This window comes from Gymnoscopelus microlampas, assembly GCF_963454915.1.
Source record: "Gymnoscopelus microlampas genome assembly, chromosome: 6".
NCBI classification, from domain to species: domain Eukaryota; kingdom Metazoa; phylum Chordata; class Actinopteri; order Myctophiformes; family Myctophidae; genus Gymnoscopelus; species Gymnoscopelus microlampas.
Window position 1 is genome coordinate 35,810,145 of NC_139943.1, and position 19,763 is coordinate 35,829,907.

The window sequence follows — 19,763 nt, forward strand, 5'->3', positions numbered from 1 at the left end:
CTATAGCACTCATACTGTATCACTGCTGCCAGTGATATCCCTGATACGCCTGTATGCCTGTTATCTCCCAGTGGTTCTCACATTTTTATTTTTTTATTTCAAGCAGGGGTGCAACAGTTAATCCGACAGTATAAAAACAAATATAGGTAATCGATAAGTCATTATCGGTTAGTTAAACGTTTTCGTTTTGTTTTGAAAAAACAAATAGTGAAAGTAGCAGATCTAAAAGCTCACAACAATTTTGACTACACGTTTTGCTATAAAGTATAAAATAATGCTTAAAGTGTTAATTTAACTCTGAGAGTGTACAACTGTTTATGGTTACATTTGTACACTCTGAGACAAATGGATAAATAAACACTGAGGATTTCACTGTGTAGCACAGTGATTCTCAACCCCCCCCCACACACACACACACACACACACACACACACACACACACACACACACACACACACACACACACACACACACACACACACACACACACACACACACACACACACACACACACACACACACACACACACACACACACACTCACACTCACAAGAGATGTTCTGTAGCACACACACCTAGCTCCGTGCACATCCAACACACACAAAGGCAACGTATGCAAGTGCATACACACACATGTGAAGTCTAGATATAGATACTGTGAAGACAAAGAAACCTTGCATCTGTTACGCTGCCCCTTCCAACGGCTACACCATGCAGCAACGCTGACTCCTGTACTATATGCTCTGTTTTTATCCAATAAAACAACTTAAGGAACTTGTACTTGTCTGGACCTTCCAACTATGTTTCACACGTTTACAATATACTACATATTATGTTCATCCAAAGGACAGATTACCCTCAGTCATCAATAAAGCTCTGATAAAAAAATATAGGATATTGGCCGATTCCAGCATCATCGTTGTACCTCGCTAAAGAGATGAGTGAACAATTGTTCTGATATACTTTCCGAGTTTTATTTGCCTTTGGTCGTGAAGTTAAACTTTGTAGACTAACTTCTTATTCTCATTACACATGAGAGTTGGCTATTTACTTTTTTTTACTTTTTCTTTTTAAATTAACGTTCAGCGAGCGGATCCACCACGTGACGGACTCGCTTGCTGATCTACAAATTGTCAAGTGGGTGCTTCCCACCGCATTAAAGGCTTGTGAATCTGTCCATTTTGAGGAGTGATGACGTTTTTCGTCTAACGTTAGATGTTTCCAGTTGCCTTTTATGGTGTTAAATGGGGCGTGGATGATCTAGACGGGAGCGCACTCGTTACTTTCAGACAAAGATGATACACCTGTGATCCGTGCATATCAAGGTTGTACAGTGTACACTCCCTTTCGTGCATCGCACGTCAGATTGTGCTTAGGGAAAATACACACCCCCTTTAGTCACTTCATTTCCACACTGAAGGAAAAAAAAATCCAGTCTGTCCCCCAGGGTTGGACCACTACTGTTTGTTTCTGTTGAGTCACTGGACTGAAATAAGAATCAGACAATACAGAAAAACAACAATAGTTTATTTTTAACCATATTTTGTGTATTAACTACAAACTCTGGTTTCTATAATCGATCTTCATATCTTTTAAAGGTCGTGAAAGAATGCTTACATGAAAATCAATTATTCTTTAACAGCATGTTTCTCTTTTTCACTTTTAGAACAGGTTGTTGGCACATGTAAAATCAAAATTTAAAAAGTTTTTGTTTTTGTTTTATTTTATTCTCAAAATGTATTTTTGTATATATATATATATAAATCTACCACTAGAACAGCATTCCCTCTCAGAGAAAAAACAAAACAAAAAACAAAAAAACAAAAAATAGAATGTGAAAGAAACAATATTGTCAAAAATATTTAAGATATCTTACATACACATGAGATGGCCTGACTATAATGCAGCAAACTTACCATCAGATTCCCCAGGCAATTTACCTCCAACTAAAGGAAAACGAAAGCATGATGGTCACTCTCTCTTACTTAAATGGGGTAGACTTAAAATCTCACCACTAGCAATTCAAACACAGACTAAATGACACACCCGCCACTCATTCTATGGTTTACAAATGTGCCAAACTCCACGCAAGTGCAATTAAAGGATAGTGTTTAGTAAGAACATCAGGGGACACCTGATGGGTTGATCAATTTGCTTTGTTATAGCTATAGCCCAGTTTGTGTTTTTCATTCTCCATATGTAACTGGACTCACCAGACATTAGTTGAACAGATGTTTATTATTTAACTACCTGATGTGAGAATTGGTAAAGCATTGGGCCATTGGTACGCATCTGCTTTTCAGTGCAAGTTTTCATCCATTATGCCTATAGTGAGTATTTTAACACTGCACAGTAAAACCCTTAGAGCTATTTTAACCCTGAAACATTCAGAGTGAAATTAACCCTCTGGATTTCATTGTGAATATCTACAATGATACCATTTTTCAAGAGCCATCTTCTGTTGAATTTGGAATTGTACGCATATGAGACATGTTCTCTATGCAATATAAACAAAACAAAATTAAGCACAACAGTGATATAACCTTATATATATTGGAGGGCAAGTGGAAGGAAAAAAAACTTGACTTAATCTCTAAAGACACACATGGGGCATCTGTCTAATCCTTGGATGTGACAAATACTTGCCTAGCCTCTGTGTTTACGGTGCCAATTTTCACCGTTGGGTCTTTGCAGTGGTTTCCCAGGGTACGGCTGTCTGTGAAGCGGTGTCCATCTGAAGCCCATGGGCACATCAATTAAAATGGAAATTGTGTTGTGTGCTAAGGGAGATCAAGGAGAGGCACAGGTGCAATGTGAGCATCTGGTTGATGCCAATCCCACAAGCGCCACCCCCACCACCCTCCCATAAAGCCGCTCACAACATATAAACCCTGGCACTCTCTCTCCTCGGGGCCCTGTCCTAAGCTTGGCATGCGGAGGTGTGAATCTGGGGCCGCTAGGCACTGTCCACATACATGTCTGAATGTGGTTCACAGATGACAGGCGATGTACAGGCAGCTGTATGAAGGTTTTAAGATCCTTCTCCAGCTCATCAATGTGCTGCACTGCTGTAGCTGAGGTCAGGGGTCATACCGTGAGTTTCATAGCAATTATCCGTTTCATAGCAATTAACTGTGTTAGCACCTTATGCCTGATTTCTACTCCGTCGAATGGCAGTGTTTCGCAGAGAAAATAGATCTGCAAGCACACAATGCGTTGTGATGCATCGCATTGTGAGATTGTGTAGGCTATTTTGGGCGGGGACACCATCATACGATGAAGTATAAATTGAGCTTTACAATAGTCAGTCCATCAAAGATACAGGAGCAACCTTTTAAGATGATAGATGCCGGTAGTTTTGCCAAAAGTAGAGACTAGGTTTTTTCCTATTTCATATTATGTTCTTTACAACACAATTTTGTAATCTTTTATTTTGATGTTTCCCATTTGCATTGTTGATCGTAGCCCTTAATGTTGGTTAACCACCCAGGCATCATGAATTTCAGGGATCAGGAAGAAGGATTATGCAACCAAATGACATCGTCTTTATAATAGTCTCAAGACATCTCTGCAAAGCTGAAAATAGAAATAACAGATGGAGGTTGTGTTTGAAAAGGTGCAAAGGATGTGGAAAAGAGTCACAAAGAGGCATTTTCTTTCAGAGCTAAACCTTCAAACTTAAACGAAAAGTTAGCTAGTTGTTAACTGTTGGCTTCCTTTTTTTTGTTTAGTTTTTCTTACAGTCATTGAACTTGGGTCATACACCTCTCATTTGATGTCCTCAGTCTCCTGATAGTAGAGCCAAGAGTGCAGCTGTGTGTAGTACGTAGTAGTGCGTTGTGACAGATTTAATGAAACATATTGTTATCAAATTTCACCACTCACAGTCCTTCCGCTCACTCCCAGATAATGACGAAGCTTTTAATTCTTCTAAATTAACAGATGCTCACAAGCGGTTTCATCAGTTAACTGATGACAAGAGAAAAAGACTGATGTAATAGGATACTTTGATAATAGTGTGGGGAAAACAAGGTGGCTGTTTCGTAGCAGACTGAATCTGCCGGTTACAACAATTCTATTTTCCTTCAGGGGTTATTGTTTTTTGTTTTGTTTTGTTTTTGACAGACATTTCACACAGAGTTTGAAAGCATATTAGTAAACCAATCATGTAAAAAAAAAGGGAAGAAAAAAAATGTTGATGAATCAGGTGCTGAAAAAATAATTGCAGAATACTTTTTTTCTTGATTTGACCACAATAGTTTTTTTCTTAAATAAATAACTTCTGTTTTGTAAAGACACTTTTTGAAACAGTAGACATACCCTAGTTCCCAAGGTCATTGAATAAACATCACCGACCACTGATTAGCCAAACACGCTTCAGTCTGTTCCTCCATGCTCAACCCATTATCCACACAGGCAATTTTCAATAATGTCCTTATTTAATTTCCTTGTTTTCATATTGTCTCATTATGAAAAAAAATGAAAAAAGGATTAGATCTGGGTCTCTTGTACATTGTCTTTTGAGCTGGCCCGGATTAACAAAGGTTCGTGCGCTGAGCTGTGTATGGAGTTGATGGTAGAGGCGTGGTTGTATGCAGTCTTATAGGTGTTGTAGTGGTTGAGGTGCTCATGCTCCAGTGGAGGCAGCGTTAGGTGCCCCTCCATTCCCGGTCCGCCCGTTACACAGTCCTCATCCACGTTGATGATCTCGATGGTGCGTGTGGGCGCGTGGTGGTTCTGCTGGTGGTGCTGCTTCCGCATCTTATAGAAGATGATCAGCATGACTGCTGCCATGAGGGTGATCGCCACGAAGCAGCCGATGATGATCTTTGTGGTCTTCATCACCTCGTCCAATCCGTTGAGGGAGCCCTCACCGCCGAGCTCTGTGACGGGGATGGTGTAGGTCCTCTCTGTGGCGCGGGTCGAGAGCGGGGTCCGGACTGTGGTGGTTGTCGTGGAGGTGGGGGACATGGACTCCCATGAGCCCGCGGAGGCGGTGGGGCCAACCTTCTGCTGCACTGTGGTGAAACCTTCATTATTGAGCGTTTCAATGGTCTCCACCGTCACTGTGGTGAAGTAGCTGAAACTGCTGTTCTCCGTTGAGGACACGTTGAGTGTGGCGGAGGCTGTGGTGTTGCCTGCGGAATTGCTCACCATGCAGGTGTAAGTGCCTGTGTCCTGCATGGTGACATTGGTGAAGTTGAGAGTGCCGTCATTCAGCACAGAGATTCGGATCTTGTACGCGCCATGTGTCATGATCGAACCGTTAGGTGTAATCCAGCTGACCGAGGTCAGGGAGCTGGCCCTGCATTTCAGCTCGGCTGCACTGCCCTCGGTCACATTTAGGTCCGCTGGAGGCTCCACAATAACAGGAGCATAACAGTGAAAGTAATTCTGGTCCAGCTCGCCGATGTAGCGCCCCTTGTGGCTTGTGGGAGAGCTGCACCGGGCACAGCAGCTCGTGTTGGCTGGCACCATCTCCTTGAGCCACCAGCTTAGCCAGAGTATGTCACAGTTACAGTTCCATGGGTTGTGGTGCAAGTGCACCCGCTCCAGGTGGTGTAAAGGGGTGAAGAGATCATGGGGCAACAGCGTGAGGTTGTTGTGGGCCAGGTTGAGCTCCACCAGCGACTGCAGGTCGTCAAAGGAGTTCCTCTCGATGGTCTGGATCTGGGCGTGCATCATCCATAACTTCTGCAAGTGGATGAGCCCTTTGAATGAACCCGGGCGGATAACAGAGAGCTGGTTCCCCGACATTTCCAGCTCATCTAGTTTCACCAGGGGGATGAGGTTGGGAATCTCCTTCAGATTGCACATGCCCAGATTCAGGTATCGCAGATTGCTCAGGCCCTCGAAAGCACCCTCAGATATGTAGGTGAGGCGTTTGAGCTCCCCAAGGTCCAGCCTCCGTAACGAGGGCACTCTGTTGAACGCATAGGAAGGAATGCTCTCTATGGGGTTATTTCTCAGCCAGAGCTCCTTCAGCTTAGAGAGGTACTCAAACGCCCCGTTGGGGATGGTGGTGAGCCGGTTATCAAACAGCTCCAGGGTATTGAGACTGGCGAGCCCATTGAAGGCACCCAGCTCAATGTTGCGTATGTGATTCTTACTCAGCTGCAGGATCTCCAGGTGTCTCAGGTGCTTGAAGCTGTCCACCTTGATGACCTGGATGAGGTTCTCTTGCAGATTCAGGTAGCGCGTGTTGGTGGAGATGCCGTCGGGGACATCGCGGAGGCCCCGCCTTGTGCAGATGACCTTACTGAACTGGTTGCTGCAGGAGCAGACGGAGGGGCAGGTTTGAGCACGCACCAGGCCTGCAACCACCAGTAGCTGGAGGGCCAGGAGCAGCACAAGCAAAGGGTCGGACAAGGCCCGGTTCAACCTAGGACCTCTCATCGTCTGCTGCTGAGAGGAGGTCATCTTGTTTAACATTCATAATTCATTGGCTGGTCTTCCACACTTTGGAAAGAGGTTATGGGCAGGCTGAAATGAGAAGAGAGAAAAAGAGAAATTAAAATCATATTCATTAAGCGCTATATACTTTGTCGTTGGAGGAGTAGTGAAAACAGCTGATCTACATCTGGATTGTGAGTTTGTATATCTGCTATTTTTCCTCTTTTTTTTCTCCTTTTTTCTTTTTTACAGTTTTCACCAATAATGACATGCCCAAAATAGAGACACAAAGGGAAAAAAGGTTAAGGAACAATTAGATGTATATGCGACATTCTACCTTTTTAATAATGAGACACACACACACACACACACACACACACACACACACACACACACACACACACACACACACACACACACACACACACACACACACACACACACACACACACACACACACACACACACACACACACACACATGAAGTGGTGATAACCTTGGTGGTGTGTTTGTATCCATCTCCGTTTCTGCAGTGTCCTCCTTGCACTCTCAATCTCAGTCACATAAAACAAAATCACAATGTCGGCTCTAACTTCTCCTCTGCGTCTTCTCCGGCAGGAAGGGTGGGAGGAAGAGAGGCAGCCATGTGATTTATATTTCAGACTGAGAAGACATAAATAATAGGGAAGCTTGCCACCCACCAGTCCTTCAATCGAACCAAGATATCTGGAAACTTCTGATTACAACTCAGAGTTGCTCAAAGGCATCTATGTGACTAGACTTTGAAACAGCACAGCCCAAAGCAGACAGAGGGCTTTTATTGAGCATCATGCCCTATGTATCACGCAAGTGAGGACTGGGAAAATGTATACAAAGTAAGTATGCTTACTTTGAAGCTGTATACTATAGTACTGTATGGTATATGATTGAATGAAGTCAGAATTGATTTTTGAGTATGCAGTTGTTGTTGATTGAAAACCCTGGACTTGATTTTTTGGTCAGTGAAAAAAATGTCCCGCTTATTTCCACTGCTCTGTAATATTGTGACTGCATGTGAATTATGTTTAATTAAATGTGGATGAATGCAGTCTTCATATCACCTACAACAACATACAAATCCCAGGCGGTCTAGGTATGGAGAGCCATGTACTTTTTTCTTTTTGTATACATTACTCCTAATCCCTGTACATTTCTCCCTGTTTACTCCTGTTTAATAAATAATCTTAGTTGTAGGCCTATCTCTTTTTTTCGAGATTGGGGTCGTACAGAACTGCCGATCCGACCGATACGGCCATATATAGGCTTACAGTATATGGAGATCCAGTTGCCCAGAACCACGATCCAACCACTATATGCCCATATATGGGCATACCCACATTAAGGGACTGACCGATACGTGCGTATCGGCGAGGACCAGAGGGCGTGATGCACCAGGTGGAAAGTCGGTCAGATCAGCGGATCTCCAAAACATTATCGATAAATCCCCAAATCCCCATATATGGAGTACACTGATCTATAATCAATATGACATACAGTATGACAATAGACTGGCCACAGAACTACATGAATGGGCATAAAAGGGACACAGGCAGACAGAAATCTCCATATTCCAGACTTGCATCGTTCCTGAGTAGGCCGCTTCTACAATGCACAAAATCTCTGTCCACCAAGAATTCCCGGGCTGAAGCATGTGTACACCTTTAACTATATAATTCACTGTATGACATTCACAAAAATAGCCTATCTACAAATTCACAATGTGTTATGATGCGACATATTGTGAGCTTGTAGAGGGGAAACTTTTTTTTGTTTTTTTATTATTTTAATTTTCTAATAAATACAATTTGCCAGACATGACATCAGGGATGTCAGGGTTAATATGACTTCTAAAATCAGTGGAATGGAAACCATTCTAAGAATAAGTAAGCTGACCAATACTGTTGTGGGATTACAGTGTTTTCTGGTTCTGCATCCTGCAGCATGCCATCTATTTCTCAACAAAACGTCTGCACTTGAGAAAGGGCAACCTATTACAATAAGTACTGATTAATTGCATGATTACTGAGCTCATTAATTCTTTAATTATTATAAAAAACAGATTCCAAACGCCCAAAGCCTGAGGCTAGGAAAGAGCGTGGTTTTTATGCAGGGAGCCAGACAAATGTTACATGGATCACACCTTTCCTATAATGACTGCTCCAATTTATTGGGAATTAAGGTCCTGCAGAAAGCAGTTGAGCATGTTTAAAATAATAGGGTAGCTAGCCTCTCCTTCCAACCTTTTCGGAATTCACTGTCGAATGGTGTTTAAGCGTGTATTTGTGGTACCTATTCAGTTGTTCAGACTAATACTAATGTGGTGTCAGAGTGGATTTTGTATTATAATGTGACTACCAAGAAAATAGACCACAGATCCCTAAGATTGGATTTGTAAATAGCATTCCCATGTATTAGGAATGCCTGCAGCATCTTCCTCTATTTCATGATCCTCCTTTTGAACAGATCACACCTGGGGGAAAAAATAATGACCAAGGAATGAGCAGTACACAGTACAAAATCATGATGGAGAGAAAAATATTGAAATAGATTCATGAAACAAAACAATACATCTTCTTATTTTTTCTTTTAAAAAAAAAACATTTTGTCCCCTTGATTGATTATGAAATGGCAGCTGTGATTTTGCCTGGGTGAGTACTCCAGATTGATCCAGACTAGCAGACGACTGCAGACAACTGAAGTGCAAGACATGCAGCAACTGTCTATTGGTGGTTTACAAAATGGAAACAAACTAAGGACCACACTGTTTTAATTGTTTGTCTGTTGATCTGAAGCAAACTAGCGAGACCTTAATTAGTATTGGGCCGTCCACGCCATGCACTATAACTATAACTACTGTATATTGTTCACCACTGTCATAGTTGTTGTGGACTCGTATCATCCTCTTGAGTTAGAAGGATTTGTAAAACTGTCTGTAGTAGTATAGTGCTTGGTGTACAGTATACTGTAGATGGCCCATTACAGTATGCCACCTCAGAAATGCCAGGCAAAACGGATCACCCACAAGAATGCTCTTAGCCAATCGTCTTTCAAATCACCTGCACAGTAGCAGTTTATATTAAACCACATTGGTGTCTTAACTGTAGTCTCGGCTACATGTTTAGGAAGTAAAATACAAAGATTCATGCTCTCATTCCAAAGAAAAAACATATGAAGTACAAATGACCTTGAACACAAGACAAAATGAGAAGTAATAAAAATTTGATGAATTCCGAAAGAAATTGTAAATTCCCTTTTACTACCAAAATGAGAGCCAAATCTCAGTAATTGCCGTGTCCTTGTAATTAGATTTAGGGCTCAAATAATGATGCAAAAGGCAGATATTATCTCCAGAGTATGGGACCAATAAAGTACATGAGAGATAAAGAGAGAACTGTGCTGAGAACTGAACCCCTGTCAGAATGTAAAGGACACTCCCAGAAATTCAACCTAGTGAAAAAGACAAGAAGTGAAAAATCCATAGAAGCAGCTCTCCCAAGCAGCCACTCTCTGATTATCAATTTAATACATTATTAACAATTTGTTAAATAGTTATATCGAATGTAAAAACAAGATTAAGGTCACAACCTAGTAATAACAAACTAAGGCTGGTCCATGTATGAAACGGTGGAGAGCTTTTCATTTGAAATGACAGATGATGAAGCAGCGACACCTGGCCAGCACACCAATGGTGTAACTTAATCAGAGCAGGGGTATCATACTCGTTTTAGGGCCTGATTGGGAAAAATGCAACTTCATGCGGGTAGGACCAGATGTGCGCACATGCGCTCCCATAGCTTTTGTTGCTTTTGTGCTCTCATGTGGACCAGTATTGTCTATAACTGCAAAGCATTTCACTTCATTAATTGCACTTCTAATGAGAAAGATTGCCTAGCAAACTTACATTTTAGGATTGGCATTAAGTTACAGTCTAATCTAAGACTGTTTTGATAGCTCCACCGTTTCCATTATAAAACATTTGAAATCTAACATTAGCACACACAAATGTAGAACTAAGTGTACTAAACAAATTGTAAATGTAGCCTACACAATTGCACCTTATTAAGCTAGGCCTGCTTCCAGCAATCAAACTCAGACAATGAACATAGTTAGCCCCACTCCTTGAGCTGAACACATTTACAATAATAAAATACTCAAAAGATACCTTCAGTATGAATGAACACAACACTCAATAATTCATGATGCATTTTGGTTATATGTCACAGTGCATTGAACAGTGTCACAAATGTTTCACTTGCTGCTTGCAGACACCTGTGAACTTCAGGGACCAGGTTCTTTGCAGTTGTCATTTTCATTTTCATGCTGAGTTGTTGTTGTTGTTGTTGGGTTATTTGTCACTGTATATCCTTAGGGGTATTTCTTTGTCACGGTACATTTAACACATACGTGACATTTGTCCTCTGCATTTACTCAACTATATGTGGGTGCTATATTACATATTAATACAGCACCCGGGGAGTAGCATGTTGCTCAGAGGCACTTCGACACATTTGCTGGGTGGGCTGGGGGGCGAAACGGGGACCTTCTGACCTGCCTTTTCTACCCATTCAGCTATACATGTACATGTACAGGCCCATGTGCATGTGCATGTGCATGTGCATGTGCATGTGCATGTAGGCTACATGTACGAGTTATAGCATTCTTGCTAACTCCTGTATTTATACTGTACACTAATGTGCTGTATTTTAATGTTCTGTTCATTAAAGGACCACTTCACCCATTGTCATCCCATTTTCATATAATTGGTCCTCACCAATGCTCATTATAATTTTTTGTATTAATGCAAGAGTATAGGACATTGCTCTTGTATCAATAATACAAAAATATATATATAATGAAGGTTGAAATCTTGTTTGAAATTCCCAAACCTGCCTACTGATGATGTCACTAGTAGGCAGGTTTCTAAACAGACCACAACCCTCCTCTGAGACAGAGTGAGTACACTCCCAAATAAAGTAAAATGAAATGAAATGAAACAAGTCCGTACATGCACATACTGTACAGCACCTGCAAGTGAAATTTGTCCTTCTGAAGACTTGGAAATAATTGTGAAACTCACATTTCTGCCATGATATTTTGTCCTCATAGTACCTGTCCATGTTATAATTATTCCCATGAGCGGAACACACAGACTGCAACGAGGGAAAATGAGCTGGGTTGCTCTGGGATAGTTGCATCTCCCACAGGCCTAATTTAATTTGAAGGCAAAAATTCTGTCATAGTATTCCGTAACAAGTTTGTTGCAGCCTTGCATGTTAACTATTAAAATACCTCCTCAAACAGCTTTTTGCAACCATATTGTGACGTAATTCCTAGTGAAACCGGGGCTGGGTGGGTTTCAGCCAATCACAGAATTGTCCTGCTCAATGTTTACAACCTCTATGCTCCAACCTCCACACAGCATGCAATTGTCCCCTCGGAACAAATCTGCCACTGGCTTCCCTTTCTCATTCATGAATAGTCCAGTTTCCACAAGTAATTGAAAAAAAGAAAGAAAGAAAAGAAGAAGAAATACAGCACATATCTGTGTAATAGGGTGAGGCTGGGTAGGGTAGACCGTGTCCTCATTTTTGATTACTACTGTACATCCATGACATTGACCTTGCCTGAACTTTCTCTCTGGGTTAACAACACCTGCCTTTTCCCTGAACATGGACTGTGCGCCATCTGTTGTCACAGTGACAGCATGACTCCAGCCAGTCAACCCGCAGTCTGTCCAGAGAATCGGCTGTAGAAAACGACGTTTGCTGTGTCTGGCGACGTAATTGAGACCCTTGTGGTCTTCAGTGCAGGGTGTTAGTTGCTTATCACCGTGGGTGGCTAACTGCCGTCAATTGTTTTCTAAATACACACAACAAGCTGCCGGCGCAGCAGGTGATACAGACAGTGGTAGGGAGGGAGAGTAGCGAGGGAGCGAAGTGAAAGCGGCTGCCGTAAACAAATAAACTCCATTTCAAAAAGACTTATCAAAGTGTATGGGCACAAAACTTGCTACAGGATCAACTATACAATTTATCCACTGTTACAAAAGAAAGGCTTGTCTGTCATCATATGCTATCAATCTTCTTTCTACAGAAAAGAGTGTGTTCATGAGTCTGTACAAAAATAAGTCAATTTGTGAAATGTTTGCAAGTAATGCTCCCTCTCTCTCTCTCTCTCTCTCTCTCTCTCTCTCTCTCTCTCTCTCTCTCTCTCTCGCTTTCAAGACGCAATACACCATTACAACTACAGATGACATTAAAGGCATCGGGCTCAGGGGGTGGTCGATGGGGGTCGGGAGAGGATTCTGATGACAAAAAAGTTTGAATTACTTCAAACAAATTCTCTGTGGAAGTGGCAGTTGCTCGGCAATGATACACAAAGTTTGGTTATCAGGATAGACTAAATCCCACTCACTCTAGGGACAATTGCTTTGCGATTGGCTAGTTCGCTATTAGGCCATGCCACAGCCTGGGATGACTGCTCTGATTCACTGTTAGACATAATAGTAGATAATAACTTCAGAGCTTCCGATTCGGAGACAGCCTATCTACCTAATAAGCTACAGCTGGCGATAATATAATAGATACACAGTTTAACCAACCTCTTCATGAACTCTAAATTCTCATGCGGTTTGTTAAAAAAACATACAAAACATATAAGACATATATGACTGATTAACATGGAACCAACTTTCAGGATGTTGCATAATGCTATACATACTGTAGCTTTTCTCAGCAGTCCATTTACATTCATAGAGAGCATGGGGCAATGTTTTGATCTAGTATATTTAAGTCCACAAAACAATAACCAAAACAACTAGAAAAAGTGCTCCTCGGAGCACAGGTCAGGTACGTTATTGTGGCCTCCTGGTGGCGCTATAATAGGCCAATGTGAAAAGGGTGGCATTTCTTCTTAGGCCTTTCACAGCAATCGGACACTGCATTCATGATTTGAGGCATTTTGTTACAAAATGTGTTTTGCTAAATTAGACCTGCTGGTGGCGCTATGACAGGCCAATGTGAAAAGGGTGGCATTTCTTCCTCGGCCTAGTGGGAATGTGCGTGCAAAATATCACTGAAATTGCATGCTGCGTTCATGATGTGAGGCATTTTGTTCAAAACAAACCAATCCAGCAAACTTTGGAAACCAATCTTAGGCAATCAGGATGGAATATGGGAAATTGGAGAGATCCGTGTTGATCACATGACTATAGAGATACTGTGTATCGATTTGTGTGATGTTTGGACAAAATCTGTCGGAGTAGTATAAAAAAATGTGTTTTGCACAAATCTGCCTCCTTGTGGCGCTCTAAAAGACATATGTGAAAAATGCACGGCAAAGGTTTTTCCTTGGCCTCTAAGGAGTGTGCATGCAAAGTTGCACGCAGATCGGTGCAGTTATAGCTAAAAACGTGAATCGGCCTGTTATAGCGCCACCATGAGGCTGATTTGAAAATGTTCAAGTGACATTTCTTCCTGGGCCAAGTGGGAATGTACGTGGGAAATTGCACGGAAAGTGCATGCTGCGTTCATGATTTGAGCCATTTTGTTCAAAATGAACCAATCCTGCTAACTTTGGAAGCCAATCTTAGCCAATCAGGATGGAATATGGAAAATCGGACAGATCCTGTGTACCGATTTGTGTGTTATTTGGAGAAAATCTGTAGGAGTAACATTAAAAAATGTGTTTTGCAAAAGTCGGCCTCACGGTGGCGCTATGACAGGCTGATCTGAAAAATGTGGGGCAGAGGTTCTGCTGTGGCATCCAGGGAGTGTGTGTGTGTGCAGTTTCACAGCGACTGGGCCAACGGTGGCGGAGATTAGCTGGTCGCAGACAGAAGGACGGACACACGGACGGACGGACGGACGGACGGACGGACGGACGGAGGGTAAAACATACTCTCTCGCCATGCCTATCGGCCTGGCGGAGACAAAAATATCATATCTCAATATTTATTCCAAATATCTCTATCAATATGATATTACAGTAACAATGTCATATTTGATATTTTAAGTGTTCTAAATTCTTCAAGAAACAACATATAACAAGTCAACATCACTCTTAATTGTAAGTGCTTCCAAGGAGGAACTCTCTTATTTTGAAGGCTGACCGTCAATGTTTAGTCAAATGTTTAGTCTCATTTGACTTGACACAGTGCCATTGGCGCTGGCTTGACGAACATGCTAAGTGAAAGTCACGGCAAGTCACTGATAGTTCAATAAACAAAAATCAATCCAACGAATGGACATAAACATTCAAGCTTTTCATACGGAAAAGTCAATGTCATCAGGACCTCGTTGCCTATCCACTGCAGACCTGTAACATTCTGCTTTAGGCAATAGGCAATCATTTGTTTTCAATGAAAGGAGAGTGCAGGTCAGCTCTATGAAGCAGGTAGGAGGAATTATGAGCAATCTGACACACGTATGTACACTTGTCGCACACACACGCACGCACGCACGCACGCGCACACGCACACACACACACACACACACACACACACACACACACACACACACACACACACACACACACACACACGTTCCATGCTAGAGATGAACTGGCTCTCAACAAGTTGACAACAACACGACATGCAGACAAAACGGAGGGGTGATTTATTTTCCTTAGGCACTGGCTAAAACAAAGAGATGTTGCCGGCTTTGGGTTGGGTGAGCGGGAGGGATTTATATTGCCCACATAGTTGCCTTTTACGATATTAATATCCTGCATGTTCATATCGAGCTAACAACATATTTTCTTTTTATATAGTGATATTGTTATTGTTTCGGCTTTTATGTATTTTATGCTGTACATTTCACATTTTCAGTCAGATATTTTTCTCCGCCAGGCCGAAAGGCATGGCGAGAGAGTATGTTTTGCCCCCTGTCCGTCCATCTGTGTGTGTGTGTGTGTGTGTGTGTGTGTGTGTGTGTGTGTGTGTGTGTGTGTCTGTCCGTCCGTCCGTCCGTCATTCTGTCTGTGTACAGCTAATCTCCGGCACCGTTGGCTTGATCACAGCCAAAGTTTGCAGGAGTGCTCCGTTTTGAACAAAATGCCTCAAATCATGAACACAGCATGCAATTTCCGTGAAATCTTTCACACATATTCCCATTAGGGCGAGGAAGAAATGCCACTGGAAAATCTTCAAAATAGCCTCATGGTGGCGCTATAACAGGCCGATTTGTGTTTTTACCTATAACTGCACCGATCTGTGTAGAACGTTCTATGCGCACTCCCTAGAGACAAGGAAAAACCTTTGCCCTGCATTTTTCGCTTTTGTCTTTTATTGCGCCACCAGGAGGCCAACTTATGTACAGTAAAACACATTTCTAGATATTAAGCCTAAAGATGTTATCCACATTTCACGCAAATCGGTACACATGATCTCTATAGTCATGGGATCAAGACGGATCTGTTTTATTTTTCATATTCCATCCTGATTGGCTAAGATTGACATCCAAAGTTTGCAGGAGTGGCCCGTTTTGAGCAAAATTCCGCGAATCATGGATTACGTGTCCGATTGCGGTGAAACTTTGCACGCATATTTAAACTACGTCGAGGAACAAATGCCACCTTTTTAACATTGCCCTATTATAGCGCCACCAGGAGGCCGATTTTTGCAACACTTTTCTTTTCTATATTACTCATAGATATTTTTCCAAACATCATGCAAATTATCTCTATAGTCAAGTGATCAAGATGGTTCAGTCCGATTTGTCCTATTCCATCCTGATTGGCGAATTCTGAGCATTGCTGGCCCACAATAACCTACCTGACCTGGCGGAGACCTGTGCTCCGAGGAGCACTTTTTCTAGTTTGTATTTGTTTGTCTGTGCAAATACACTTGACTTGACTTGACTTGACTCATACATACACACACACACACACACACACACACACACACACACACACACACACACACACACACACACACACACACACACATCACACAGTACGTACGTACATTAATACATACATACATACATACATACATACATACATACATACATACATACATACATACATACATGTGTACACATGTGTACATACATACATGCAGCATGTAACCAATCCCATTTTGCCCTGGGTAATCTTCACATCAGATTATTTCACATCCGCCAGCCCCACACCACTTTTATTCTTCTCACTCTCTCCATCTCACGCTCCCTGGGGTCTCTTGTTTGGACACGATAGGAAGCAAATTCAGAGGCTGCCACCGGTGCACCTGGAGGTAACCAAGGGGAATAAACTGGCAGCCATAGAATCAGAAGGCGCGTCTTTTTGCATGATGCAACAAATCAATATCCCCCTGCAGAAGCACTCATTCTGCACAAATACAAAAGCAGCCTTGCTGAGATAGCTTGGCTCTGCTGGACTGATGCCCAGAGAACCTATTTGAAAACATAGATGTGCAGCACTGGGGGAGTACACGCACACACACACACACACACACACACACACACACACACACACACACACACACACACACACACACACACACACACACACACACACACACACACACACACACACACACACACACACACACACACACACATGCAGTGATCACAAAAGTTCCACAGAAGCATGCAAAACACAGACGGTGTGATTCTACCCCAGGAGCAAGAAGCACTAAGTGAATTCTATTCTCCTTTCTTCCCATGGTCTGCAAACATTCCCTTTCCATCTTCAGCGCCACATTAACAATTGCGTTTGAAAAGCAGCTAAAGTGGGATGGAACTGGCTGGAGTATTCTTTCCACTGTTAACGCTTGAATGGCCAGTCATTATGAGCTTCTGTGAAGAATGACAGACGTAGCCTTCTTGGCATACAATGCAAATGGTATATAAGGGGAAGGACGTGTGGAGGCTATAAGGGTTAGGGAAGGGCTGAGGAGCGGGGGAGGCAGATCAGCATAGGGCTGAGAAGCTGACATAATGGGCCCTTAAGGAGTGTTAAGATTTGTTTCTATATTGTGTGTGTTTGATAGAGAGGGGTGCAGGTTAATTAAATTCAAAATCAAATCAGGTCAGTTCTTCATAGCGGCTTGCTAGCAGTTTCACGATACATCACAATATTAATCAGAATCCCTTGCAGCTTACAAGGTGGGAGGGATAGCCATCACGCTTACTACAGTACATCCAGAAAGTAAAGCCTTTTCCTCTCGCTCTGCCTGCTCTCCAACCTCCACAAGACAAACATGTGCAGAGCAAACTGTGACCAATGCAATGGATTGGATTAATATGCTGTTGATCCTATCACTGGCGTTGTCGTATTTCATATGCAGAGGGGAATAATGCTGTTAATCTTAAGCATGGGTATTAGAAACATCTGACTGGTGGAAAGCCAGGGCACAGCATTCTCCCCTTGGGCAAATGTCTACAGATTAAATTAGGCTGCTGCCGAGTGAGTGTATGCATATCAACTATACTGCAATGATCCATTTTCGCTCTGTGTATTGAATCATAGGTGGCCCTCTACTGTATGTTCATGAGGACGGAATATTTTTAACGTCATAATAACCGAGAAGAGAATCTCCTCTGGGGCCCTAGTGGGTCTACTGTCAGGCTTTCTGATTCCACAACAATCAAGAAACTTGGCATGCAGGGAAAATATGATTCTCTTTGGTTTTCCTTTCCTACATTTCCCTTTATCTATTAATACAAACGCCTAGTGGTTGGACTTCCAGGTTATCTGCAAAGGGGCAGAGTTTGGCTGAGAACACAGTACATGCAGTAGACATGCAAATGCACACACACATACAAATGACAAATGACAAATGACAAAGCCTCATAGCAATTGTTTTGCACTCGTGATCCCCCCCCTCCATTTTATAAGTGTTAAATAGCTCTGATAGCAATGCTCATTGTTGTTCAGTAACAGGGGTCTTCCACCATCCCCATACATTTTCAGGTCAGGATACCAATTTGATCCAATCAGGAGTACATTTACATAGATGTGAAAACAGAAATCTACCTATCTACCTATCTACCTATCAGAAAATTTGGCTGTGACCCAAAAATTAGTCCCGACCCATTGTTTGTGAAATGCTGCAGTAGATCATTATTTCATTGGGGGTGTAAAGTATATTAATCAGTAGAGAACCATGGCAGATATACTGAGAAAGGTGATGCAAAGGTCACAAGCCAGCCTCCTAACATCCTGTGCATCATTGCACTGACCTACAGGTCACACTAGCATCAATCTGGGATGGGAATCCATTCGGTTCAACCTCTATACTTTGTTGTATGATGAATAGAGAAAATAGCCAATCTATTGTACTGTACAAGCTCACAATGTACGTTGCGGACCTGCAGTAGATCTGCAATTTTTTTAAATCTTTGAAATTTGTTGAAAATGTTTTCCTTTTATGACATGCCCAAAATGTGACGTCGGGTTGAAAGTGGTCAAAGATAAATAAATAAAAAACTGAAACTTGATAGATTACACTAGCACTGATAATTTGCCTGTCACTTAAGGGCAAAACTCACTCTCATTCATATACTGTACCCACCCACCCACACAAACACGCGCACACATGCACGCACGCACGCACGCACGCACGCACGCACGCACGCACGCACGCACGCACGCACGCACGCACACACACACACACACACACACACACACACACACACACACACACACACACACACACACACACACACACACACACCCTTATTCTTCGTGTCTTTCTACCGTCCTCCGTTGCCATGCCAACACTAATGACAGGAAGCAACGGTGTGATTCTTCTGTGTGTTGCACATTCCTTACACTGGAATCATCACTCATTGTAAGGAACTAGATTTACAAGAACTCTCGGTGTGAGGACTTTGGTTAAGTCTAAGGATATTTGATTATGTCCGCCGGTCCGAAGGCAGGGACTTACAGTAGATTATGTTTTTTCCTTGCTGCCGAACGAAGACACTCCACCCTAAATGTTTCAAATTGGCCTGATGGTGGCGCCATACTTTCCAAAACTCTGTGAAAATGTGTGTCTGTAACAGGGTGTTCCACAAGCGCTGTACATTAGAACATCTACAGCTGGCTACTATTTTACTGCCTTTTTATATTTTTGCGAGGTGCTGTCACATGTCCTACAGAATTTCCTGGATGCACCAAAATGCTACATGGTACTGAACATCAAACAGGATGAACACATCACCAACTAGAAAAAGTGCTCCTCGGAGCACAGGTCTCCGCCAGGTCAGGTAAGTTATTGTCGCCTCCTATGGCGCTATAATAGGCCAATGTGAAAAGGGTGGCATTTCTTCCTCGGCCTATTGGGAATGTGCGTGCAAATTTTCATGGAAATCGCACGCAGCGTTCAT

The 19,763-nt window shown here is 42.4% G+C and overlaps 1 protein-coding gene across 1 annotated transcript in view; it reads right to left on the reverse strand.

Annotated features, from left to right (window-relative positions):
• Positions 1 to 4,491: 4,491 nt before the first annotated feature.
• The window catches only part of LOC311047138 (leucine-rich repeat-containing protein 4C-like), a gene marked incomplete at its 3' end in the record, with an annotated part of 76,866 nt that continues 61,594 nt past the window's right edge, over positions 4,492 to 19,763 (reverse strand). The window contains exon 3 of the mRNA XM_084059758.1: positions 4,492 to 6,483. Coding sequence (XP_083915884.1) covers positions 4,492 to 6,432 — 1,941 coding nt within the window. The 5' untranslated portion in view covers positions 6,433 to 6,483. The remainder of the gene's footprint in view (positions 6,484 to 19,763) is intronic.